The 23,822-nt window shown below is 37.8% G+C and overlaps 1 protein-coding gene across 12 annotated transcripts in view; it reads left to right on the top strand.

Annotated features, from left to right (window-relative positions):
* Nucleotides 1–23,822, top strand: part of CDKL5 (cyclin dependent kinase like 5) — a 130,327-nt gene that overhangs the window by 84,642 nt on the left and 21,863 nt on the right. For 10 of the 12 annotated variants that reach the window (XM_027448172.3, XM_072028902.1, XM_072028923.1 and 7 more), the window contains 7 exons: nt 6,073–6,262; nt 10,853–10,933; nt 14,948–15,108; nt 16,932–17,958; nt 21,054–21,155; nt 21,425–21,530; nt 23,533–23,656. In XM_027448172.3, coding sequence (XP_027303973.2) covers nt 6,073–6,262; nt 10,853–10,933; nt 14,948–15,108; nt 16,932–17,958; nt 21,054–21,155; nt 21,425–21,530; nt 23,533–23,656 — 1,791 coding nt within the window. The remainder of the gene's footprint in view (nt 1–6,072; nt 6,263–10,852; nt 10,934–14,947; nt 15,109–16,931; nt 17,959–21,053; nt 21,156–21,424; nt 21,531–23,532; nt 23,657–23,822) is intronic. The other 2 variants (XM_072028936.1, XM_072028940.1) reach the window with 2 other exon arrangements.

The following is a 23,822-nucleotide window of genomic DNA, read 5'->3' as shown; positions in this document are numbered from 1 at the left end:
CCAGAGCTCAATTAAAGTTGATGCTGGCCAAGGACTGTGGGGGACAATAAAAAGGGCTTTTTTAAAAATACATTAGCAACAAAAGGAGGACCAGAGAGAACACTGGTCTGTTACTTGATGAGGATGGTCACCTCATAAATAGGACTGTAGACAAAGCAGACATTTAATACCACCTTCTCCTCTGTCTTTAACACCAGTGATGGGCACTGGGACTCCCAGAGCCCTGAGTTGAAGGACCATGACTGCAGGAACAATAAACTCCATGCCTACTCCAAACTTGTGCAGGATTTGTTGCTTCAGCTGGATGCACAGAAGTCTGTAGGACCTGGTGGGGTTCATCCCAGGGTACTCAGAGAGCTGGCTGATGTCATCATGAGACCTCTCTGAATTATTTTTCAGTGGTTTTGGGAATCTGGAGAGGTCCCAGTCGACCAGAAGCTGGCAAATGTTGTCCCAGTTTTCAAGAAGGGCAAGAAAGAAGACCCTGGTAATTATAGGCCTGTCAGTCTCCCTTCAGTGCCTGGTAAAATTATGGAGAAGATTTTTCTGGGAGTTTTTGAAAATCACTTGAAAGACAGTGCAGTCGTTGGTCATAGCCAACACAGAGGGGAAGGTCCTGTTTAACATGATTTCTTTTTATGACAAGATTACCTACCTAGCTGACCAAGGGAAACCAGTTGATGGAATCTTTTTGGATTTCAGCAAAGCTTTCTGTACTGCTGCTCGCAGTATCCTTTACAAAATGTCCAGCTTGAAAAATACATAATACAGTATGAACAACTGGCTGACAGGCTAGGCTCAAAGGGTTGTAGTGAATAGGGTTACATTAGGCTGGCAGCCAGTCACTAGTGGGGTTCCGCAGGGCTTCGTTTTAGAGACATTTCTCTTGAATGTTTTTGCAAATGATCTGCATTCAGGATTCAAATGCATACTAAGTAAGTTTGCAGATTACACAAAAATGAGAGGAACTGTTCATTCTCTTGAGAGTAGAGAGGCTTGCAGAGAGATCTTGACAGCCTAGAGGGCTGGGCAGTCACCAGCTACATGGAATCTAATTAGCAAGTGCTTTGGTCTGCATCTGTGACGGGGCAACCCTGTCTGTATGGACAGACTGGGAAACGAGAGGCAGGGGAGCAGCCCTGTGAGATGGGAGACGGGGGTTCTGGTTGATAGCAAGTTGAATATGAGCCAACAGTGTGCCCTGGCAGCCAGAAGGGCCAACCGTACCCTGGGGGCATCAGGGACAGCATTGATAGCCCATCAAGGGAAGGGGTTGTCCTGCTGTGCTATGTGCTCGGGGTGTCGCCTCACCTCACCTCAAGTACTGTGTGCAGTTTTGGGCACCACAATATAAGGAAGACGTAAAACCATGAAAGTGTGTCGAAAGTAGGGACACAAAGATGGTGAAGGGTCTAGAGGGGAAGATAACATGAAGAGCAGCTCAAGTCAGTTGGTTGTCACGCTGGTGTTGGATGTGAAGGCTTCCCACCCGCGGCGTGACTTAGCGGATGAGTGCAGAGGCTTTCCAGCCGTCCTCACCCAGCCGTCTGCTCCCCTGAGCTCCCCCTCCACGTATCCCACTCCCACAGAAGCCACCTCAACCCCAGGGCTCAGCTGGCTGGGGCACGGCCCGCAGGCTGCTTCCCTGTCCACAGAAACTCCCAGCAGAGGATGCATCTGCCCTGGGCACAGGGCAGCATTTCAGGTCTTCCACACCATCCCTCAGTCTTGTCAAGATTTTTCTGTCTGCCACAGTATGAAAAGGACATCAAACTATCAGAGAGTGTCCAAAGGAGGGCTACAAAGATGGTGGGGGGTCTAGAAGGCAAGACATGAGGAGCGGCTGAGGTCCCTTGGTTTGCCCAGCCCCAAGCAGAGCAGGCTGAAGGGACGCCTCATGGCGGCCTGCAGCTCCCTCACAGGGGAGCGGAGGGGCAGGCGCTGAGCTCTGCTCTCTGGGGACAGCGACAGGACCCGAGGGAATGGCACGGAGCTGGGACAGGGGAGGGTCAGGCTGGGAAAGGCTCCCTTAGGGAAAGGCTCTGCACCCAGAGGGTGGTCGGGCACTGGAACAGGCTCCCCGTGGAACTGGTCACGGCACCAAGCCTGGCAGAGTTCAAGGAGCATTTGGACAATGCCCTCAGACGTAGAGTTTGATAAAAATCAATTCTTTTTTGTGACGCTGTGGGGATCCAGGAGTTGGACTTGATGATCCTTGTGGGTCTCTTCCATCTCAGGATGTTCTGTGATTCTATGATTTTTCAACTGGTCAGGAAGAATTTGTTGAAGCAGACTACATGAATCATTTTATTAAAGCATTGAGAAGTTAGTTTCATGTTGTTTGTGGAAGCAGTAGTTGCATGAGTCGCCTTATAATTTAATTTCACTCTTTTATTAATCTGTAAAATTAACATTTTACTACTTCACAATGTTTAACAGATTTTCAAATATTGCTTGGACAAATTCACAGGACCTAAAAGGGCAAAAGTAGTTGGAAATGTACTTCTTGTGGTCTTCCCATTGCTATCAAATTTACAGTGTGTTTTTCTATACTGCATGAACACTGATAAAATGCAGTTCCTGAATATATAACATATACATATAGGGATATTCTAGAAGTAAGGAATTGGCAGCCACAGGAGCAAACAGAAAGTACTGGTCACTTATATTCTTTAACCAAAACATTGCATGCTGCTGAAAAACAGATCTTTCTTGGAACCTTTAGTTAGCACTGAACCAAAGAACAGACATTTCTTGAATATGTAAAGCATTGGATAATAAATATTCTTTCAATAAAGTCATACCAGTATTCCCAGAGCTGTGCTAATCTTAATCAAATTGGTATGCAGTTGTGTTGTTATATGCAGAATAGTATGTTAAAGTTGCTGTTAAAAACCTCAAAGCTCAGGTTTTCATATTTTGGAGAAGACAGATGTAACTGAACTTCCAGCAAAGTGTGTACGTGTATACGTACGACATACTCTCACAACTTGGAAAGAAAGCATCAATCATGGACTTTTCAGTTTTACAGCACTTCACACTTTGTCTATAATCTTAATTAAGATTTAAGAGGAAAGACATGAAAAACTTGACAGACATGGTATTAGTATGACCTGCAGTTTTCAAAACTATTTGATTAACAAGGAAATTTATCAGGAATCATGTCTGCATGTAATTGACTAAACTTGATTAGCTTGTACAGGAAGGGGACTGGGGTATGTGTATGGTATGTGTATTCAGTGCGTATGACTTCAACTTTGCTGGTGTATGTTTTTAATGCCAAGTTTTTCTGGCTTAGCATGATGTCTTTTTCTTGGCAATCCTGTTCTTGTTTCGCAATCATCTTATCCATCCTCCCATTTTACCAAATCTTTATAAACATCTAATAGTGGAAAGTCTTTCCAACATTATTAAATATTTATATTTTACCTTTTTTTTTTTCAAGTTTTAATGTGTCCCAGAGAGGTTTCTCTTTTGTAATAAAGTTCAAATACTTAAATTTCCTGAGGAAAGAAAATGCTGCGTAGTTACTCACAGAACATCCAAAATCTGCTCACTTTGAAGAGCCTCGGGTAACCGTTAGTGGAGGGCTCTGTACTCCTGGATGACAAAACATTGCTAAAAGCTAGTGGATTTTAGCATAACATATTTCTAGATGATAATATGTTTTGGAGAGTCTAAGTTGTGCAGCAGTACGCTACAGTACTCCTGATTAGTAGTTATTAGGTGTAACTACTTCTATTAGAAGTAATAGGAGTTACTTCATTTCTCCAGCCACCTCATTCTTGCATTGCTCGCCTGTTGTGCTCTGGAAGATTGATTGTGCCAGTCAGTAGAACAGGAGTCTTGAATCTGACTTTCCAAATGAAATTGTTTGGTCTTACTCTGCCACTTCATAAGAAATTAGTGTTTTCTGTTTGACTACGGAGCAAATAATGGAAACTTCCTAAACAGTGATTCAGGTTACTGTATTTGTGTTAGCATGGAAAGGTAATGGCCCTGTCTAAAAGGAGTTTTAGCCCATTCCTCAGTTGAAACTCTAGCTCATTCTCCAAGGCCCTGGGCTACAGCAGCATACCTTTTTCTGACTTCAAATCTCGCTGTTCAGAAGTGTGCCTTTTAAAGGGTTGCAACTAAATAATAGCTTGTTTTACTGTCGTAAAAAGGTAGGATTTTTTAGTTAGACTCTCACAAACTGGTTTGCTAACAGATCCTCAGTTTATCCGTGGTCATTTCGTTGTCAGTGGTCTATTTCAATGGGGGCAAACTTTGAATTTGTGACAATTCCATTTGTCTGGGGACTGCAGTGTCTCATGGCAGATTCAGAAAGGCAAACAGTTCTTGAAATGTTGGTGTCCCGTTTCAGCCTTCCTGGCTACCTTCAACTCCTGCAGTACGCATCTCAGTGGGCCTGTGATTTCACCTAGGCTACTGTCCAGCTAGAAAAGCTCTCTTGCCTTAACCTAACTAAACTATCTCAAGGGTTACAGCGTCCTCTGATCAAGTGCCCTCCCCATGAAGTGAAGTAATTGATCGGGAGTGGTTGCAAGCAGGGAAAAGTCTGACTTTTCTTCTTTAATCTAAGGGTACACTCTCCATAAATACCTTTATCCATCAGCATAAGGAAGGAATAAAGGGAATAGATTTACGATAGGATTTATCAACTGCAACTCCAGAAACAGGCAAGCCAGCTGTAACTTGAAAATATCCTGAAACAGAGGTTGAGTCGTTGGATTGCAAGTTTCAGAAAGAAGAGAATCAATGAAGTATGTTTTCAGTTTAGTGTTTCTTCCTGTCTTTATTCTTGTTTATTCTTTTTATATGCTTTTTCTTTGACCTGAGAGGAATTCCCCCCCTCATTCTGCCCAAAACCTTGACATCCAAAAGAAATTCTTGGCATAAGTTGAGTGTTTACAAAACAGCTTAAATCCGTCAAGCAAGAACTTGGGCATACAGAAAATGAGGTGCTTCGGAGCACTAAAAGCCAAAAGCATGTAACGCATTAGCTGTTGCGTGATTGAGATGGGCTGCTAAAGAAGCTGACCAAGGAACAGAACCGTAGAGGGAGAATCAGAAACTGTCCAAAAAGATTCTGCTTCTTCAGCATTCGTTGCCATCAGTCTGCAGGTTGCAATAGTCCCTCACCCTCTCCTCCTCATACAAACATCTATTTTCTATATTACAATTTTCTGCCCTGTGTATCTTAAGTCTATCATTTTTCCTGACCATAGCATCCTTATTGCCCGTTCTTCCCTTAAATACCCCTGTATGTAGTCTCAAGAAAAGCTGTTGTAGCCCTTTCCAGTGTAATACGCACACCATTGAGCCTTGTTTCCAGCAAGCTCCCTCCACCTCTTCGTTCCTGACCTAGCTTCTTTTGTCAGTAGCTGTTTAAAATACAGGTGGGTGCCATCCACCCACCACACAACGTTGCCTGCACACAGAGACTGCCCCTCCGAATTTCTCTCCAAAGCCCCACCTGTGTGCTTGCTTCAGGGAATACTTATTTTGTGATGCTTTCATTTTGTCCTCATCTGTGGTTTTCAACTGTTGAGTAGTTTCAGAAATTGCTTCAGGGACATTCTGTTTTCTCTCTAGTTAAAATTTGACTGTATGAAGGCTGAAACAAAGATTGCTTATTGTTTCTGTCCTCGCAGTGACCAGATCCAGTGTGTCTATCAACCTGCTAAGCACAACAGAAAAGGCAATTTCTATAATGCAGAAATACTGTATGGTCATTAACCTCTGGATAAAAGGGAAATTCGTGTTAGTTTAACTTTGGTAACAGCATCTTGGTCAAAAAGATTATTCTTGTAAGCTTTTTATTTTTTACAAAGGTAACCAAATCCCTGGGGGTCCTTGAAAATTCCTGTCCTGTCTATTGACGTCAATATGTCAAGCGATCCAGTGCGGAAACAGAGGACTTGGTATATGAGATGGCTTCTTTAATGTTAAAGTTTATTTTTCTGAGCTGTAAGGAAGCAAGGCATGGAAAATACAGCCAATAAACTAAAACAGCTTAGTGAGAGGATGGTGCCAGTGGGTGAAAAACATTGTACTTTAACTTTACAGAGCCCCATATGGAAAGGCTGTGGATATGTGGTCTGTGGGCTGTATCCTGGGCGAGCTGAGTGACGGACAGCCCTTGTTCCCTGGGGAAAGCGAGATTGACCAGCTCTTCACCATTCAGAAGGTGCTAGGCCCACTGCCAGCCGAGCAGATGAAGCTCTTCTACAGCAACCCACGCTTCCATGGCTTGCGGGTAAGAGAAAGCTTTGTTCTTTTTTTTTCCTCTTATAATTTACTCACACAGTATTTACACTATTGTCATTGTTGCTGTAAAGGTTCTTTTCATTTAGAGTGTTATCTGCTGCATGTGTTTCTGTGCAAGTACAGGATATTTAGATCATGAGGCATTCATAATTCAAAGTCAAATTCCAATTATACCATTATTGAGTTGGACAAGTAAGTTAATTTTACTATTAAAAGCTGATTTAAAAAAAATAAAAATCTGTTTATTTGGCTTTTTTTGTCATGAAAGTTAGTATTGATACCTAACTTAGCATTGCTGTGCAAGCTGTGCACTATGAAGTTTAATGGCACGGCTGTCTGTTCAGGATGTGGACAAATTGTGACCGTTTTCTTAAGGCTACTGTGATGGCGAAATTTGGGTCATGGATACTGCTGTGATGATAGGGGAGCTTTTTACCTTTTTACTTGTATTTCTGGAGATTTGATATAAGCTGCATGAGTCAGAAAGCTTGTTGTTCCCCTTTCAGGGGCTCGCCAATGCCATGTATTGACAAAGACTCAATAGAATAGAGAAACTGCTCAAGTTGGAACACACAGTGTGGCAAAACTCCAGATGAAATATATGATAAATAGCTCTGTTACCTTTAATAGCACCTGGTCAGTGGTTGTGCTTGCTTTTTCTTGAAATGCAGTGGGTTTTTTTGTTTGTTTGTTTGTTGTCGTCATTGTTTCCAGTAGTGAATGTTGCTTAGGTGAAATTATGATCTTGATGAATGGTATGAAATTGTTAATATAAAATCCTATAAAGACATGCTAAGGTTTTAGGAGACCTGGTCTGTGCTAAAGACTGAAGATCTGCGTTTTAGTCTGTCAAAGAGAAAACAGTGAATGAGAAATGGAAAGAGGGGCACCTAACTGTCTTAAAATGTGTTAAAGTTTGCTATAAATTCAGCTTAGCTGATAATGATAGGAAGATTAGTACTTGGCTTAAGATGTAAGGTTAGTTATTTTAGCTAGAAGGATAGCCAGTTCCTAAGAATTTTTGATGAAGCTGGCAGGCCCTATGTCAGAAGTTTTTATAGGACCTTGCAAGAAATGCTTGTTCTTTATGTATTTGATCCTGTTTAGAGCCGGGCTGGACAGGATTTTCTCTTTGAAAAATATTATACCCCTTATCAGGAAAGCTTTAAAAACTGTAAGCAAAATAAATAATTATATCTTAAATATTATTTATTATATTATAGCTGTGTAGTGTAATCTTATTTGGATAAATGCTTTGCAGTGTCTTAGGATGCAAATGAAGTATCTTTGTTTTGTAGCTTTAAAATACAGTGATTCAAGGAGACATCATGGACCTAACGTAATTAGCACAGGGTTGAGAGTCATGAGTCCCTGTTCTCATCCTGGATCAATGGTTTATTGCTCGGCCTCAGCCATGTTGCTGCCTGTTTATCCTCATCTCTGAAGTCATACAATTGATAACAACACTGACATATGCCTTGTAATAGAAACTAGTTGTAGAATACTGAAGTGAAGCCTGTAAAATGGCTTAAACATGAAAAATACTAAAAAATGTTGGTTTGGAATATGATATCCATCAGTTAACGGGGAAAAAATTATTCCATGCTATAAGACAACATTAAAAGTACAGATTTTTTTTTGAATAGTAGTGCTTTTAATGGTGGAAGATTTTCTGTTACATAGCAGACAAGATATGCTGTGCTCATGCAAATTGTTGTGCTGTGATTATGAAAATTGTTATTTACAAGCTGGATTTGGCACTGGCTGTTCACAAGTTAGAAACTAGCCCTTGAAGTAGAAATGTTTATCCATATGATTATCACTAGGCTTTGTGAATCTCTACCGTAAGTACTACCCTATTGTAGCACACAATTAAAAAAAAAAAAATCTAATTCAAATATTACAGCAACACATGTGCATTTATACAGATGCACATTTGCATACTTCATGTTTTCTTCCTGCTTGTTTCCTCCACACACACACACACACACACACACAGAGTTTTTGTCAGTCCTGAAGATTAGGGAGTACTTAGTGATCTCTCTTCCGTCCTTTTGAGAAAGCAAATATCCACGGTATGTTGAAGACCCAAGACAATACAGGATCAGAAAGTACTAATAGGTTCATGCCTTTATGGAAACATGAATGCTAATGTAGGGCTTTAATATTATTCTATAGATTAATTATAAATAAGCTGGAGAATCTGAGCAAACACAGTGAATAGCAATTGCATATTACAGCTTTGCATTTCTTTGGCACGTTTTCATGTTTCCCTAACCATTCCAAATGTAAAATCTGATTTAGAATGGTCATTCTTCATGAAGACAAGAATATTTTGTCCTCTTGGATAGACTGAGGAAGAGCTTGATAAGAAAGAGGAAGTGTGTTTGTTCAGAAGAATATTCCACTTAAAACAAGTTAGTGTCTGCTGAAAATCTGTTTGCTTTGTGTAAACAGTAGTGGAAGTAGGAAAGGCTTGGTCCATCTAGGGTGCTATCTAAGATCAACGTAGCCTTGGACTTAAATAACTAAAGAAATCCTTAATCATTAGGAAACCACTTTAAAAGAAAGCAAAGTAAAATGAAAAATGCAGAGACTATTTAGGAACACACATTCAAATAATGTTCTTTCATTTTCCTTCAAAGCTCACATAATGTCATTTATGAAAAGTAATGCCAGTACAAACAGTGGATTGCAATTCATAGTGACATAACACTTACACACATGCAGTTTGTGTGCAATCCATTCAGCTTCCATATAAATACCTTTTTGGAAAGGGAGGGTTGTACTGCTGGATTACTCTTGAAAGCATAGATTTGGAGGTAGCATTTACTCTGAGGGGAGGTATGTAGGTAAATGTATGCACCTGTATATATATATATATATATATAGCTGTAACAATCTCTAGATGTGAGAGTTAAAAAATGCACAAGTGAAAGTGAAGATATGAAAGTCTTTAAGACTTCTTGCTTGTTGACAGACCAAACATTTAGTTTGCATATGTGTTTATACTATAGAAAACACGTTCGTTTATTTTCATATTTGTTGGGTTGTTTTGTTGCTGTCTTAATCACTGACGTGAATTTTGTTGTTACCTTCTATTTTCAGCGGTGTTAAGTATAACTCAGTATTTTATGTGGGTGTATTTTATGTATGGCTTGAGCCCGTTGGGACATACAGTGATGGCTTTTTATGCATCAGGTATGTGATTGCCAGAAGACAAGACCAGCTCATGTTCCCTGTTGTCAGTACTCTTGCTATGATGCGTTAAGAGGGCTATTTAGAAAACACACAGTTAAGATGTGGATGGGATCAAGCCAGGCTGCAACTGAAGCACTTTTGCATACTATTAGGCAAATGCCACAACTCTGGGAACTGCTAACGAAGTGTCTGGATCTCAGCTGCGTTGTTTTGGATAAACTGTGATTAATGCCAATCAGCTGGCTGGCTGTTGTTTTGTTTCGTTTCATTTTTCCAGAGGCTTCTCTGGCATTCAAATGTGCAGTTTACTCTAAAATTCAGCCTAAGTTGGATCCAGGAGGATTTTTTAATGCCTATCTTGGATATCCAGCTTTAATTTCTAATTCTGAAAACACTGGAATATATGTGCTTAGCATTTAAATTGGAAGTTACTTCACAGAAAGGAGTTTACCTATTTGTTTGGTGTCAGTTCAGTGCATGCCATAGTCTGGAATTGGATCTCTGGTGTCTGTTTCTTTTCAATTCATTGTACTTGACATTATGTTATAGCACACAAATATTGAGCGGATTTTCTTCCATTTGATTAAAAAGAAGAAAAGATTGTTTTTATTTCATTTAACTAGTGCCTTGTTTACAAGGCAAACAAACAACCCAAAAACATAATCAATCAATTCTATGTTTTTGTTTTTGTTTTCTTCCTTGAATCTTTCCTGCCTGTGTTGTTCTTTCCAGACAGTTAGGACTAGTTTCAAATACTTCCTTCATCTGGTTTTGTCAAGACTGTAGCTGACAAAAGATGCCCTCCAGCAGTGTGTACTACTTCCCATGATGTTGCCGGTTCTTACTGCTGCATGATCACAGGAATAATCCTGAACCTTAAACTTCTATAGTTGCCGTTCTGGTTTTGTGATGTTTTCCACTTAAAAAGCATTTGCAGAATTGTCTCTTAATCTTTGATATTTAATTAGTACTGTATTTGTGCAAAAATAATTTTTCTTGAAACTATTTTAAATTATTTGGGAGGGGTATATTAATTATGTTATTTCTGAATCTATTTTAAACCACCCACCTCATGTCAGTCATTGTGCCACGAGCACATTTATAGATCTAAGTTGATGACTTCTTGTTTCAGAATGGTTCCTTGAGTGCCCTACTAATCAAGAATGCTTTCTTTGGTTAACTAGATGCATATTGTACATTAGCAGTTATTTGTTTCATCGTAATGTTTTGTAACGTTTCAGAAACCTGTAACTTCTTCAATGCATATGGTTTCCATTAAGTTACGTGTTTTTATTCACTGAGGAGGTTTTTTCAAATGTTGTGTTCATGTATACCTTGTTTACATTCTCAGTATATTTATGCTGTATTACTTTTACAGTTTCCTGCAGTCAATCATCCGCAGTCTTTAGAGAGAAGATACTTGGGCATTTTAAGTGGTGTATTGCTTGATCTTATGAAGGTAGGCAAATGTATTTATTTTCTGTCTGTAGTATATAGGCAAATATGTTAGTGAATTTTTAACTTTGTTTCCTATAGAGTACATCTTACAAATACTTGTGAACTTCCTTTTGAGATATTTTGATGTCACCGTGGTTTATAGGAAGGCTTGATATTTCTTAGGAATCAGGAAAATATCTTCTGCAAATGCCAGGAGAGTCTGTTCAAATTTGATTGATTTGATAAGCAATACATACTCCAGACAAAAGAACCACCATCATTTGTGGCAATGTGCATTCACAGTGACAACCATTCAGATTCACAGGTTATGTTAGTAATGCTGGTGGGTGAGTTCTCAACCTGTAATAAATTTAGATAAATCCGCAGTGAAAGAGGATTAGGCTTACCTGAGTTGTTGTTCATTTGTTAATGGATAAGCATGAGGACATGGACAGTTGTTAAAGATAAACTTCATGCGTGGTAAACTTTTTTTTTTTTTTTAACCTGTCTGAGGCCTTAATTTGCTTGCTACCACTCACATCTTCACAGCATGTGTGTTAGGTTGCTCTTCAGACCTGTTTTGTAACAACTCAGTTCCCCATGACTCAACTAGGATACAGTTTCTTGCCAGCTATCAGGGGAAGCTGGATTTCCTCAAAATGGCCAAACATTGTAAAACATTCTGCTATACGTTTCTGCCATATTTCTGGGTACGCAGCGCATACCCACATTGTTGTACTGCAAGAACTTCACAATGGTAAGCTGCAGTACAACCCTCCCATTATTTCAGTCACAGTAAGGTGAAAGAGTGAGCCATAGTGACAAAAATTAAGCGTAGAATCGGTTTTCTGTTTTCTAGTTCACATAAACCTTTTTTTTCCTGGCATCATATTAGCTGTAACTCAAGCTCTAGTAACGTATATCACAGAACAACAAATTCAAGATGATTTTTCAGACTGTTGCTACACATGCTGGGGGTTGCTTTTATTTTCATTTTATCCTATTTGTTATATGTTATATTCCAATGTCTTTTGTGTTCTTTTGATAAAAGTTGCAAAATGAAGTATTGAATATTAAGGAAGCATAGAATTACAAGGAATTCCATTCCATTATGATTTAAGAAATTCCTTTCATCTTTCCTCTTCATATTTCTCTGTACAAGGTGAGAAAGGCCAGGCATCTCCTAGAGGGACTATTTCGTGTTCAACCCACAGTACTTAGTTCAGAAGCTGGAGCATTGTTAACGAATGAGCAAAAGATAACAACAAGAGAACAGAAGAAACCTGTGGTTAAGTTGCATGCTGTAAATGCTCTACATATTTTCCTGTATGCCTTCTTTTCTCCAGACATTGGGCAGTCTGGCACATGTCCACAGTTGGTGTGTTCCTCATTATCTGCATTCCCAGGGACCTCAGGTCTGATTGCTAGATTACTGAATAACCCACACTCCAACTTAAGTCAGCTAAAGCTGACATATGTATCTCTGTTTACAGAGCATTTCTGGACTAGGTGAATGAAGAGTCATCCATTTGATGCTGTTGCTTTGCTGTTTCTCTCCTCCCCTCTCCTTCACAAATCATGGTGTTCTGCAAGCACAGGTTTGGGAATTGGAAGCTGGTTTTGCATATGCTGACTTGGGCAAAAAAAAGAAGTTGAATTATCTTGTGCTTCTTCATATTATCTGTCATTCAGTTGTCTCCCTCATCCATCAGCAGACTTTTTTTTTTTTTTCTGAGCTTCCATTTGCTGCTGAGATCCTGTAAAATCAAGAGATGCTACTTGATGTTTCTTACTTGATTTATCTATAGCTAGACTTTGGCATTCCTAATGTCATCCTCTGTGCCAAAGCAGTGTTTTTGTATTCCTCCTTTGTATCCTGTCCTTGGCCTTCTACTTCTTATATATGCCTATTTTGCGTTTTTGTTCTTCAAGCAGCTCCCCATTTAGCCAAGCTGACCTTGTGTGAAATTTTGTGGTCTTCCACACAATGAGATGCTTTGTTCCTGCACTCTCAGGAAGTTTTCTTTGAAAATCAAGTGGCTCTCCTAGATGCTTTTCTTCTAATAGCAGTTTTTCAGGTTATTCTGTCCAGGAATCCCCTACAGAATCTGAAGTCTGTGATCCTTTATTTGCATCCTAACCATAAACATCTCAGGGTTGCTACATCTCTGACTATCTTCTCTGACCAGTACTTTACCATTAGTGAACAGCAGGTCAGGTAAAGTGGAGTCCAACCCCTGGTTGTTTTGCCTCTCTAGCAGCTGGATTAGGAAATTGCCACAAACATAGTCTAGAAATCTCCTGGACCATCTACGCAGGCTGCATGTCTGGGTAGCTGAAGTCTGCCATGAGGATGAGGACCTGTAATCAGTAGATTTCTGCTTGTTGTAGGAAGAGTCGTTTTAGATGTGTAGTTGGTAGCACGCCCCCACCATAACATCATAAATGTTGGCTTTCCCTTCTAATCCCAACCCGGAGATACAATGGATATACCTTCCTTTTCATGCTGGCACTTTGTACAGTTCAGGCACTTGTTTATATGGAGTGCCACTCCTCTTCCTCCCCACCTCCCTGCTTCTGAAGCCAGCCATACCCACCAGTGACCATGCCCCTGCCATCAGCCCTGTCCCTGTGACTCCTCTGTGATTCCAGTCAGGTTCACAGCCTTACGATTGCCCATGGACTTCCAGTACTCCTTGCTTGTGGTCCAGCCTTTGCAAGAGGCAAACAGCCTCTCTTCTGACAAGGAATGTACAAGTCACATTTGTGTGGGCCAATTCTATCACTGTAGTGATAAGCACCAGAAATAAAGGAGGGAAAGAAAAAATCACTCAGTACAAAGTTTTTCACTTGAGAAAGGCAGATGCTGCATGCTGTGTGACTGAACTACACTGAAATGCTGAACACTTGCTTTGTTTTTTGAGCATTTTCCATTTTGAAGCGCAGGGATCCTGTGAAGGGAAAACTATTGTGTGGTCAAGTGGCTGAATACTATGCTAATGTGTATACAGATATGCGTTTGGTGCGTGTATGTGTATCCTTCTGCATATATACACATACTGTTGTTCTCTAGTGAACCTATATAATGCCTAAAATACCAGTTCTTTTTAATAGCCATTCAAACTTTTATCCTTGCTGACAGACATGCATGTTGAAGTATTCCAAGGTATGTTAAGTATGGCCCTATTCCTGCAAAGAACCTTTCAAAGTTATCAAAAATAATCAACCAAATGTTATTTGGTTTTGTGATTAAATGTTCTCTACATGTCAGAAGGTCTCTTTGTTCAGAAACAGCAGATCTTACAGAATTCTAAGGCAAATGTTATTCTGAGTACATTGTAAGCAGTATAAATGATTCTTTAAAAATATGTGGGGTCTTGAACCGTTACCGAAGTTAAAAAAAAAAAAAAAAAAAAAAAAAAACTCTTATATTTGTATATTTTAAAAAATGCTTACTTTAAAGGAGTTTTTTTATATGTCATATACGAGATATAAAGATGGTTCCTATATGTTTGTTCTGTTTTTTTTGTAAAGCCTGTCTCGTAGCATTATATTACTGGTAAATTTAGTATTTTTCATTCTAAGCAACAATGTTGTAAAGCATATCCAGAAAAGTATGCTTAAAATCAGTGTATTTTGAAAATCTGTAGGCATTTATAGATAAAACATACATATTTTTACGTTTGCCTATTTTTGTATTAAACATTTTAAGCACAAATATAGAAGTTTATAAGTATGCTTACATATATCCATTATGTACATATGTACATATATTATGCACATGTAGAATATATATAGCATATATATACATCATAATAAGTATATCCAATGCCTTCCATCCCTTAAGCAGAGCATAATATTTTTGAAACTGTTCATTTTGTATCATGTGTATTATAATTAATATATTCTGGCATTTGCATCTAATCACAGATACAGAGATTAAAAAACTATCACAGTGTTGTTCTTTATTTTGTTACAATTTTGCTGATACAAATACAGATATTAACACATACACTTTGGGATTTGTTTTCCAAAGAACTTACTGAAGTTAGATCCAGCAGACAGATACTTGACAGAACAATGCTTGAACCATCCGTCGTTTCAAACACAAAGACTCTTGGATCGCTGTGGAAGCTCACCGTCACGGTCAGCTAAGAGAAAACCTTACCATGTAGACAGCAACACGTTATCTAACAGGTAAATGTAGTTATGTGACCCTCATTACTGATATTTTCTGTGCCAGTGAATAAGTTGCTATCATGCATATATGGAATATCATCTTTGAGAGAACTAGTTTTTTGACAGTTCAGACACACTGCTCCTTGTTGCTTCACTGAATAAATAAGGTAGACATAGTTTTATTGTATTCTAGCTATTCAAGCTGAATATTTTGGTTAACTTTTTGCATCAGGCTTAATGCTTCTTGTAAAACAACAACAAAACACATTAAAGCCTTTTCTGACATGACAATGGTAAAATAAGTTGGCTTGTTATCCATCTTAAAAAAAAAGTTAGCTTCCTTCCTGAACAACAGTGGGGAATCTGTGATTTGGAGGTGGTCCTGAAATTCCAAAGGAGTGCTTTTCTATTTGGAATGCTGCCTTTACTGTACCTGTGGAAATCTGTCCACAGTTATGATATTTGAAGTTCAAAATTCACCAAAAAGAAATATGTTTGCATTGATCATGCTCCAAATTGGGAATAAACAGAATTTTGTTTGCAATTGCAGTTATGAATTCAGTCTAGTCTACTTCAACTTTAAGCAGGGTGTATTTGCTCAGTGACTCCCCTGTTGAACCCATGTAGCTTGAGAGAGAAGCTACTTGATTTTAATACATTAACAAGACAGGTTTACGTGTGGATGAAATACTTCAGTACAAAGAATCTCACCGTATTCTTTGAACAAAAGCTTTCCTAAAGGTCACCCTCTGAAGTATGCAGAGGTACAGTGGCTTTTAATCGTAGCCATGTTTTTCTTTAGTTCTTCCTGTTACATTAAATATATATATTCCTCATTTTAAGATTTTGGACAATTATGTTTACAACCTGTACTTTTTCTGAAACAAATACCAAAAAACTTCAGCTGATATTGTACATATTTAGGATAGAAGTTGTACCCTTAGAGCTATGGCATCAAAAAAGAAAAGGTAGGTCCGTGGACAACTTCATGTAATATGAAGGCTTACCTACCTGCTTGATTTAAAATTACTAGGTTCCTTACACTGTTAGGTTTTAAATCTCTATACACTTCTAACTTAAAAAAAATTAGCCACAGCACTGCTCAGTCATGGCTGCACTGTTTTGCAGGGCCATCGTAGGTCCAGAAGCAGAACTGTTTTTTGTTTGTTTGTTTTGTTTTGTTTTTGTGGTTTTCTTTTTTTCTGAAAATCTGAATTGTGCAAAAGTCAGGGTTCCTGTGGTAGACCAGGTTTGAGGTTTGGTGTTACAGGGCTTGCTTGGCTGCACAGACCTGAGGCTCAATCCATCTCGATGTCTTTACCAGCTCAACATCCTCTGTTCTCCCTGCTGCATCCACCCACCTCGGACAGACATTATTAGCCTGGAGCATTGATTGGATAGGACTTTTTGGCAGTGCTGACATGCTTGATTGTTCCACTTTAACTCTGATATGCCAGATGTGTTTAAGACTTCATTTTCAGTGGATACACAGCTGATTTTCATAATGTACTGCTTATAGTAGTGATTACACACACGTTACTCACAGACATGTACTGGATTTTATATCTTTTCTTTTTTCTGTGTTAGCATAATCCTTTAACCAAAACTGTGTTTGTCTGTTAGGATATAACCAGTAAAAAACAACAATGTACTAACATTTGCAAACTTGTTACTCTAGTGGGGCTTCTGATGCCTACTTCACAGTTGTTCATTTTGCTGCAGATAAATGTCACAGTTTTAAATGGCAGCTCCCTTCTGAAATGATTATGATTTTGTTGAAGTTATTAATGTATGAATGTGTAGTCTGGTATATTAACGTTTCTTTATGCATTTTAATGTAGAAATCAAGCCAGCAAAAGTTCTGCTTTGCAGTCACACCACAGATCAAACAGCAAGGACATACAGACACTAGGGATTGGCGGCCCAAGAGAAGAGGGTCTTCCAGCAAATGAAAGCTTTTTAAATGGCAACCTTTCTGGAGCTGCACACAGCCCAATGCATACAAAGAAATCGAGCAACCAGCCTGGATCGGGTAACAAAGACCTAGCCAATAACAACATGCCACATCTTCTTAGCCCAAAGGAAACAAAGGCCAAAACAGAATTTGACTTTAACGTGGACCCCAAAAGTTCTGATGGTCCAGGCACAAAGTACCTGAAGTCGAACACCAGATCTCAGCAGAACCGGCACTCGTTTATGGAAACTTCTCAAAGCAAAACCGGGACGCTGCAGCCCGGTGATAAGCATAGTCGCCACAGCTACATTGATACTATTCCACAGTCTTCTAAGAGTCCTTCGTATCGGACAAAGTCAAAGAGCCATGGGGTTCTGACAGACTCGAAATCCGTGGGCAACCTGTCTGAGGCCAGGGCTCAGGCTGCAGAACCGAACAGCAGTCGCTATTTTCCATCCAGCTGCATGGACTTGAACTCCCCCACCAGTCCGACCGCTCCCCGACACGGTGATAACAGAACTTTGCTCAGCCCATCCGCCAGGAATAACCGCAGCGAGGGTACCTTGGACACCCGAAGACCGTCGACCAGGCATTCCAAAACAATGGAGGAGTTAAAACTGCCAGATCATATGGATGGAAGCCATTCCCACTCGCTCTCTGCTCCGCATGAATCTTTTTCCTATGGTCTAGGTTATACCAGCCCTTTTTCTTCACAGCAGCGCCCTCATAGACACTCGATGTATGTGAGCCGGGACAGAGTGAGGTCAAAGGGCTCAGAGGGTGGCTTAAACATAGGGCAAGGGATGGCAGCCAGAGCAAACAGCCTGCAACTGTTATCTCCACAGGTGCAGCATAAGTCACTCACAAGGTCTGTTGGCTCCTCACGAGAAGACTGTACAGAAGATACTAATAGGGTTAGTTCAAAATATCACCTGTTACAGAAGACTTACCTTCCTCGTCTTATTTTGTGTGGGAACAGTGTCCTGCTTTCTCTCTCCTATTTATTTGTTTCCATAGTTAGTTATTCATTCGTGGTGTTGTAAGACAAAGAATGTTAGGTGTTGGTTTTCTTTTTAAAGAAGGTTAAATATTTGGAGTGCAAAATGAGAGACCACGTTAAAAACAGTAATTGGACTGTGAATACTGTTCTTTCAAGGTACTGAAATGTGAGAACAGAGAAACTGTGAAGTTAAAATTTAATTAGTTCATAGTCTGTTACGTTCTCTGTCATTTTTATCGTATTATTTTTGCTTAATTAACCTTCCCATTTTTGTTTTTATTTAGCTTTTCTTGTATGTCTTTCTGTTGTGAATTCTAATCTTAATTTTTGAAGTGAGCTTTTTCACTTGCTTAATAGCATGACGTTATTGATGAAATGGCGTAATGTACCAGAGGGATATCAAAACCTGCAGTATTTCTCCTGATTAGTATGATAAATAACTGAGGTATTTGATGTTGGAGAAGCCACCAGTAAATTGGAGTAAACTGACTCCCTAGCAGCTATATAATGATTACTGTCAATAGTTACCTTACCTTGTTATGTTATTTCATTAGTCTAGAGGAAGGGCCAGTTCTCGTGTTGATTTACTTCCCTTATATAATACATAGGAATTATGTAATGTCTTACACAAGATGACTGTCCCCAGATCCTTAAATTGCTCTTACCATTGATCCAACATTGGAGCAAAATGGTGTGGAGAGAAGTACATAGAACAACTATTTGTTTTTTAATACACATTTGTGTAATAAAGTGACTTCAAGGGAGAGAAATTCTTGTTCAGATTTGTCGACAAATTGAAGGAAGTCAAAGAGCTACAAATATTATTGAAGGTCTAGAAATATGCTTTACTTTAAGAGACTAAACAAACCTCTGCCTACTATGTAAGAAATATGCGTAGTGGACTTAATGTAGTCTGCAAGTAGCACAGCACATAAAAAGTTTTCATGTACTGGGTGGCTCTTCAGTAAGAAAAAAAAAACATAAAACATTTCTTCTTTTAGTATTTATTTATTTAAAAGCACATTAAATAATTATACCATAATTAAAATACATTATTTTTGTACTTACCACATCTTCTCCATTCAGGATTATGTGTATTCATTATAAGGAGAGAAGAAAAATCTCATGAGGAGAAATACAATCTAATTTAAAGAACAATAGCTACTTAGAGAGGATTACAGCTCCATTTCAAAATGAGATTTTATTTTTTCTTTGTGTAATCATTTTGTTCTCTCTCCTATTTCAGTTATAAGTTACACATAAGTTAAATTCTTATTCTTCAAGATATTACTGTAGGAGGGCAGTAAAACCAATATTTGACTTTCTGATAAAAGCTCATGCTGCCTTGTATTCTTCAGAGTATCAGCATCTTTTTCTGAATTATGTAGTGGATATTAAATTGATAAATAACTTTAATTTTATTTCATATTATAGATCATTCTTTGTCTTTTGACAGCTGGTTGACAAACTTTTATTTTGATAAGAAAAATCAATGTACATCCTAATACTTATGGTTTTGTTCATTTTGGTTTACTTTGCAATGCCTAATCATTTGTAAAGAATTCACCTTTATCTTTTATGGTCAGTGTTTGTAATCTGAAGCCTTTAATTCATTGTTTTAAATTGGTATTTCAACCAGCAGAAGTCTGAAAGGAAAAATACTCTTCTGAAATGTATGGCAAGTCTGTAAATTCTTACCTATATTTTTTCATTTGAGTAGTTTGAATAACAAATCAGAATTAAATTAACAATATTCATATGCCTTATGAAGGAATTTACACAAAAGTCATTCTTTGATTTTTTATTTTTTTTTTTTTTGCCACAATCTGTATTACAAATGAAAAAAATTCTCTTCCTTCAGCCTTAGTGAACTTAAAAATTCAGGAATAATATAAATGCTCTCAAATAATCTCTATTATTTTCCTGTTAAATTTTTCCATTCAGTTCTTCTGGTTCTCTCCACTACTGTTCTCTATCTCTGTGCTCACATTTTGTGACGTTTCTGTACTTCCCTGTTTCTGGTTTCTCTTTAGCCATCACTAGGTCATTTTAAAGAAAAGCATTCTTTGTTTGCCAGGTTTTAAATCTTCCTTTAAAAAAGAAAAAAAAAAAAAGACTTACATTCTGTGTTAGGTTGGGTGCTTTTCAAGTCTAAATTACAACACTGTTAATTTAAGGGCTCTTTTATTTTTAAGCTAAATTTATACAAAAGGAGGTAAGCAAAAGAAATCAAGTGCAAGTTGCTATTACTGTCTGATATTTATAACTTCACTGCTGCCAAACAAGAGGTATCTTACAGATAACTTAATCTGAAAAAGAGGTAACTTAATCAAATCTATGAACCTCTTGCAAATTAAAAAAAATAAATAAATCTCTGATTTTAAAGCATTTCTTTAGTTGCATTTCTCATCTTGACAAAGTTTCAAGGGCTGTTTTGTTTTTGACAGTGAGACCAGATCTTTATTAATGAAAAGCGAAATAGATTTTGCAGATCACTCATGCTGAATTGAAATTCCAGTTTTTAATTCTGGTTTGTCATCTTCTTAGGTCTCATCCTTCTCGTTCTAGATTTAAATTCATACAGGGGTCTCAGTACAGTTTCCTGTGAGGTCTTAGAATATTGAATTTTATCTGGTTCCTTCTGCAGAAAGAATTGCAGCACTTGGTTCATTTAAGAACTGTGTTAAGTTATATTTGGTTGCAAATTCCATGCATATGAATGTAGCTGAGGGTGTACTTAAATTTTTAGTAAAGTACCTTCCAGGAAGCATTTTCTTCAGGAAAACAGTCTAATTTAGAAATGATGAAACTCTGTTAGGTCTGGCTTACCTATTCAGTTTATAAATCTCTTAGTTCCGGGACTACCTCTTATTTTGTGTACAGTAGACTTTGTGACTGTTGGTACCTCTAGGTACTACTGTATATCAGCTGATAAGAGATAGTGCTTTGGTGTTGCAATAATCACAAATTACATGCATGTCCTGTTTACTGTTTAAAATTTGCCATTAGCAGAGTGACCAGATTCCATCAGAAACAAATTTAACAAGACCTCCAGTAAAAGATTCCTCCAGAGATGTTACAGCTGCATTTCATTCACGGCGAAAATCTGAGGTCCGCATCATGCTAAAGTATTTAAAATTACAATTAAGAGGCAAAATTTGTTAATGCCATTTTTGTCATTTTGGAAAAAATGAACAAACAGCTAAAACAAATAATTACTGATTACGGGGTCTGTGATTTGAGGCTGGCAGTTATTAATGACATGAAAGGGAAATTGTGTGTAGTGAAGTTGAGAGTTTATTGCTGACTATGTTGGTTAAAGCCACTACAAATCACTTTATAGTCTTTCATTTTAAATAGTTGACTGTTCTTTTGTTTAGGGTGGAGCGTATCATGATCCACACACAGAAGATGGAGCATCTACTAAGGAAAATAGAATTCTGTATAATGACCCTGTTCCAAGAAGAGTTGGCAGCTTTTACAGAGGTAATTTTATGGTGCATCTTTAAAATTTAAACAAGAATTTTAACGTGGAATATAAATGAGGTAGTGAAAAAGTGTACAGGGAACTAATGTGAACAACAAAAAAAATTGGAAAAAGAGTTTTTACTACATTTTCAGATACTAGGTTGACCTGTAAAGTTGTATGTAGTAATTGTATTTGTATTCTACTTTTGCAAAAAGTATTTCTTATTGGAACTTTTTTATATAGTTCCTTATATACCAGAAGATAATCTATTAGAGAAAGTTAAACAAAATAAATGAAAATTATCAGATAAATAGTTTATTAATGTTTCTAAACATTTCCTATTTTAAATTCTTACTAATACTAAATCTAAAAACATTTTTACTTATGACACCCCTATATTCTTATCTTTCGCCCATGTTTACTAAAGTTCAGGGTTTCCTACAAGTAATATCCCAGGATATATATAGTAATATCCTAATATAATCCCAGGAATGTGTGCGCGCGTGTGTGTACATATATATATATGTATGTGTGCATATGCTTATATACGTATACACAAATAGATACTGTTTTAGTATGGTACAGAAGACATGGTAATTTGTGAGCAGATGTCTCATGGCTAAACCTGGGTAATCCTTTTGAAAAGGACAAGGATGATAAGCTAATTACTGTTCCACAAGTGCTAGGAAGCTTGTGGGGTTCCCCTGAACCTTAAGAAGTCACAATCAGCTAAAATTCGATTACGAGTCACCTAATAACCTTAAGTAGAGTCACCAATCTCCCTCTGATCCTCTTCAAGTTGATCAGTTGGCTGATGACCTGATTTAGACATGTTCAAATCTGCCATCCCTCGCAGGTGTCCCTTTGCAATATGCAAGCTTTAACATTGCACTAAAGTTTTAAGTGTTGGAGCAATGCTGTTGAGTTTAAAATTTTACAGTGTAACAGAGAATCCTTGAAGAATCCTTAATCCTGAATTGCTTTTATTAATCTTTAAAACACTCTTAAAACACTGGCCACTGTGAAAGAGAGGCACCAAGAAAGAATGACCTTCCATAACTCATGTGCTAATGAAACTGTAGGTCTGGGGCTGTATTCAGTACTTTATTATAAATTAGAGGTTTCTTCCTCTTTAACTACATCTATGAAACAACTTGATTTTAGTTCAAAGACTTAATACCACTTTTACAATGAAATAATTATATTCAAGTAATAAATTAATAATAGTATATGTAAAAGCTGTTGAAAGAAAAAGTTGCCATGAAAAAGCAAATTCATATATATTCAGTTCTTAAGTATTGACTTCACACGGATGTTATTGGCATGTGCTTTTGTACTAAAGCTTGAAAAAAACTTCCCAATTCAATTTTGATTGATAGTCTAGTGTGATCCTGAAATAATGCTGCAGCTAGTGTCTGATGAATTTTTAATCCACTGCATATATTTCTGGTGATACTCGTACTTCTGATAACGTATTGTATTTAGGTGTGTAGAATCTATTTTGAAAATACAGTATGATTCTTTTGAAAACATACAGTATCTGATTTTGATCCTTTTATTTTTAATGAGTAATTCATTACTCTTAGTTACATCAAAACCCAGTAATTTTTTTCAGGGTGGGTATTAGCCTTTTTTTTTTTTTTAATTAAGTCCTGAGTGAAGATGAATTGTAAACTGTATTATTTCCTGTCTGTAATAACAATATTCCAACCTTACATTCTGTTTTCTATTCTTAACTATCAGTCGCACTTGTGGGCCCTTATAGATAGAGGTGTTCTCAATACCCAACAGCATCTTACCCCAGTTCTGATGATGCCATCATTTTACAACATTGTCTTGGAAGTATTAGTATTAGGCTTACCAAGCTGTATGAAAGCACAAACTACTTTCTTTTTTTTTTTTTTTTTTTGGTCTCTTCATTCTTTGGTTTCTATAAAAGAGGTAGAGAGGAAGCAGACAACTCAAAAGATGCGATTTTGGCAGAGCTCAGTATACAGTGTTTGCTATTTCTCTGTTCAGTTCCATCTCCACGTCCAGAGAGTACATACATAGAAAACAATGTGTCAAACAGAGCCTCTGTATTACCAGCAGACAGCAGCACGGTGGCAAACCACTCAAAGAGACAAACCACCTTTGATACCTGGTGAGTTGTTATTTATACAGATGTGTAGAGAATGGCAGGAAAAAAGGGGGTGGATTTTAAAGAAGAAAAAAAAAAAACTAGAACTTTTTTTTTTCAAAATTTGTGATTATTTATACATGCTTAATTGCTTCCTCTGACTATATTGCCATAGCATTGCATGTTTGCA

Source organism: Anas platyrhynchos, chromosome 1 (assembly GCF_047663525.1).
Source record: "Anas platyrhynchos isolate ZD024472 breed Pekin duck chromosome 1, IASCAAS_PekinDuck_T2T, whole genome shotgun sequence".
Taxonomy (NCBI): Eukaryota; Metazoa; Chordata; class Aves; order Anseriformes; family Anatidae; genus Anas; species Anas platyrhynchos.
Note: the sequence above shows the minus strand (reverse complement) of the source record. Positions and strands in the feature narration are given on the sequence as shown.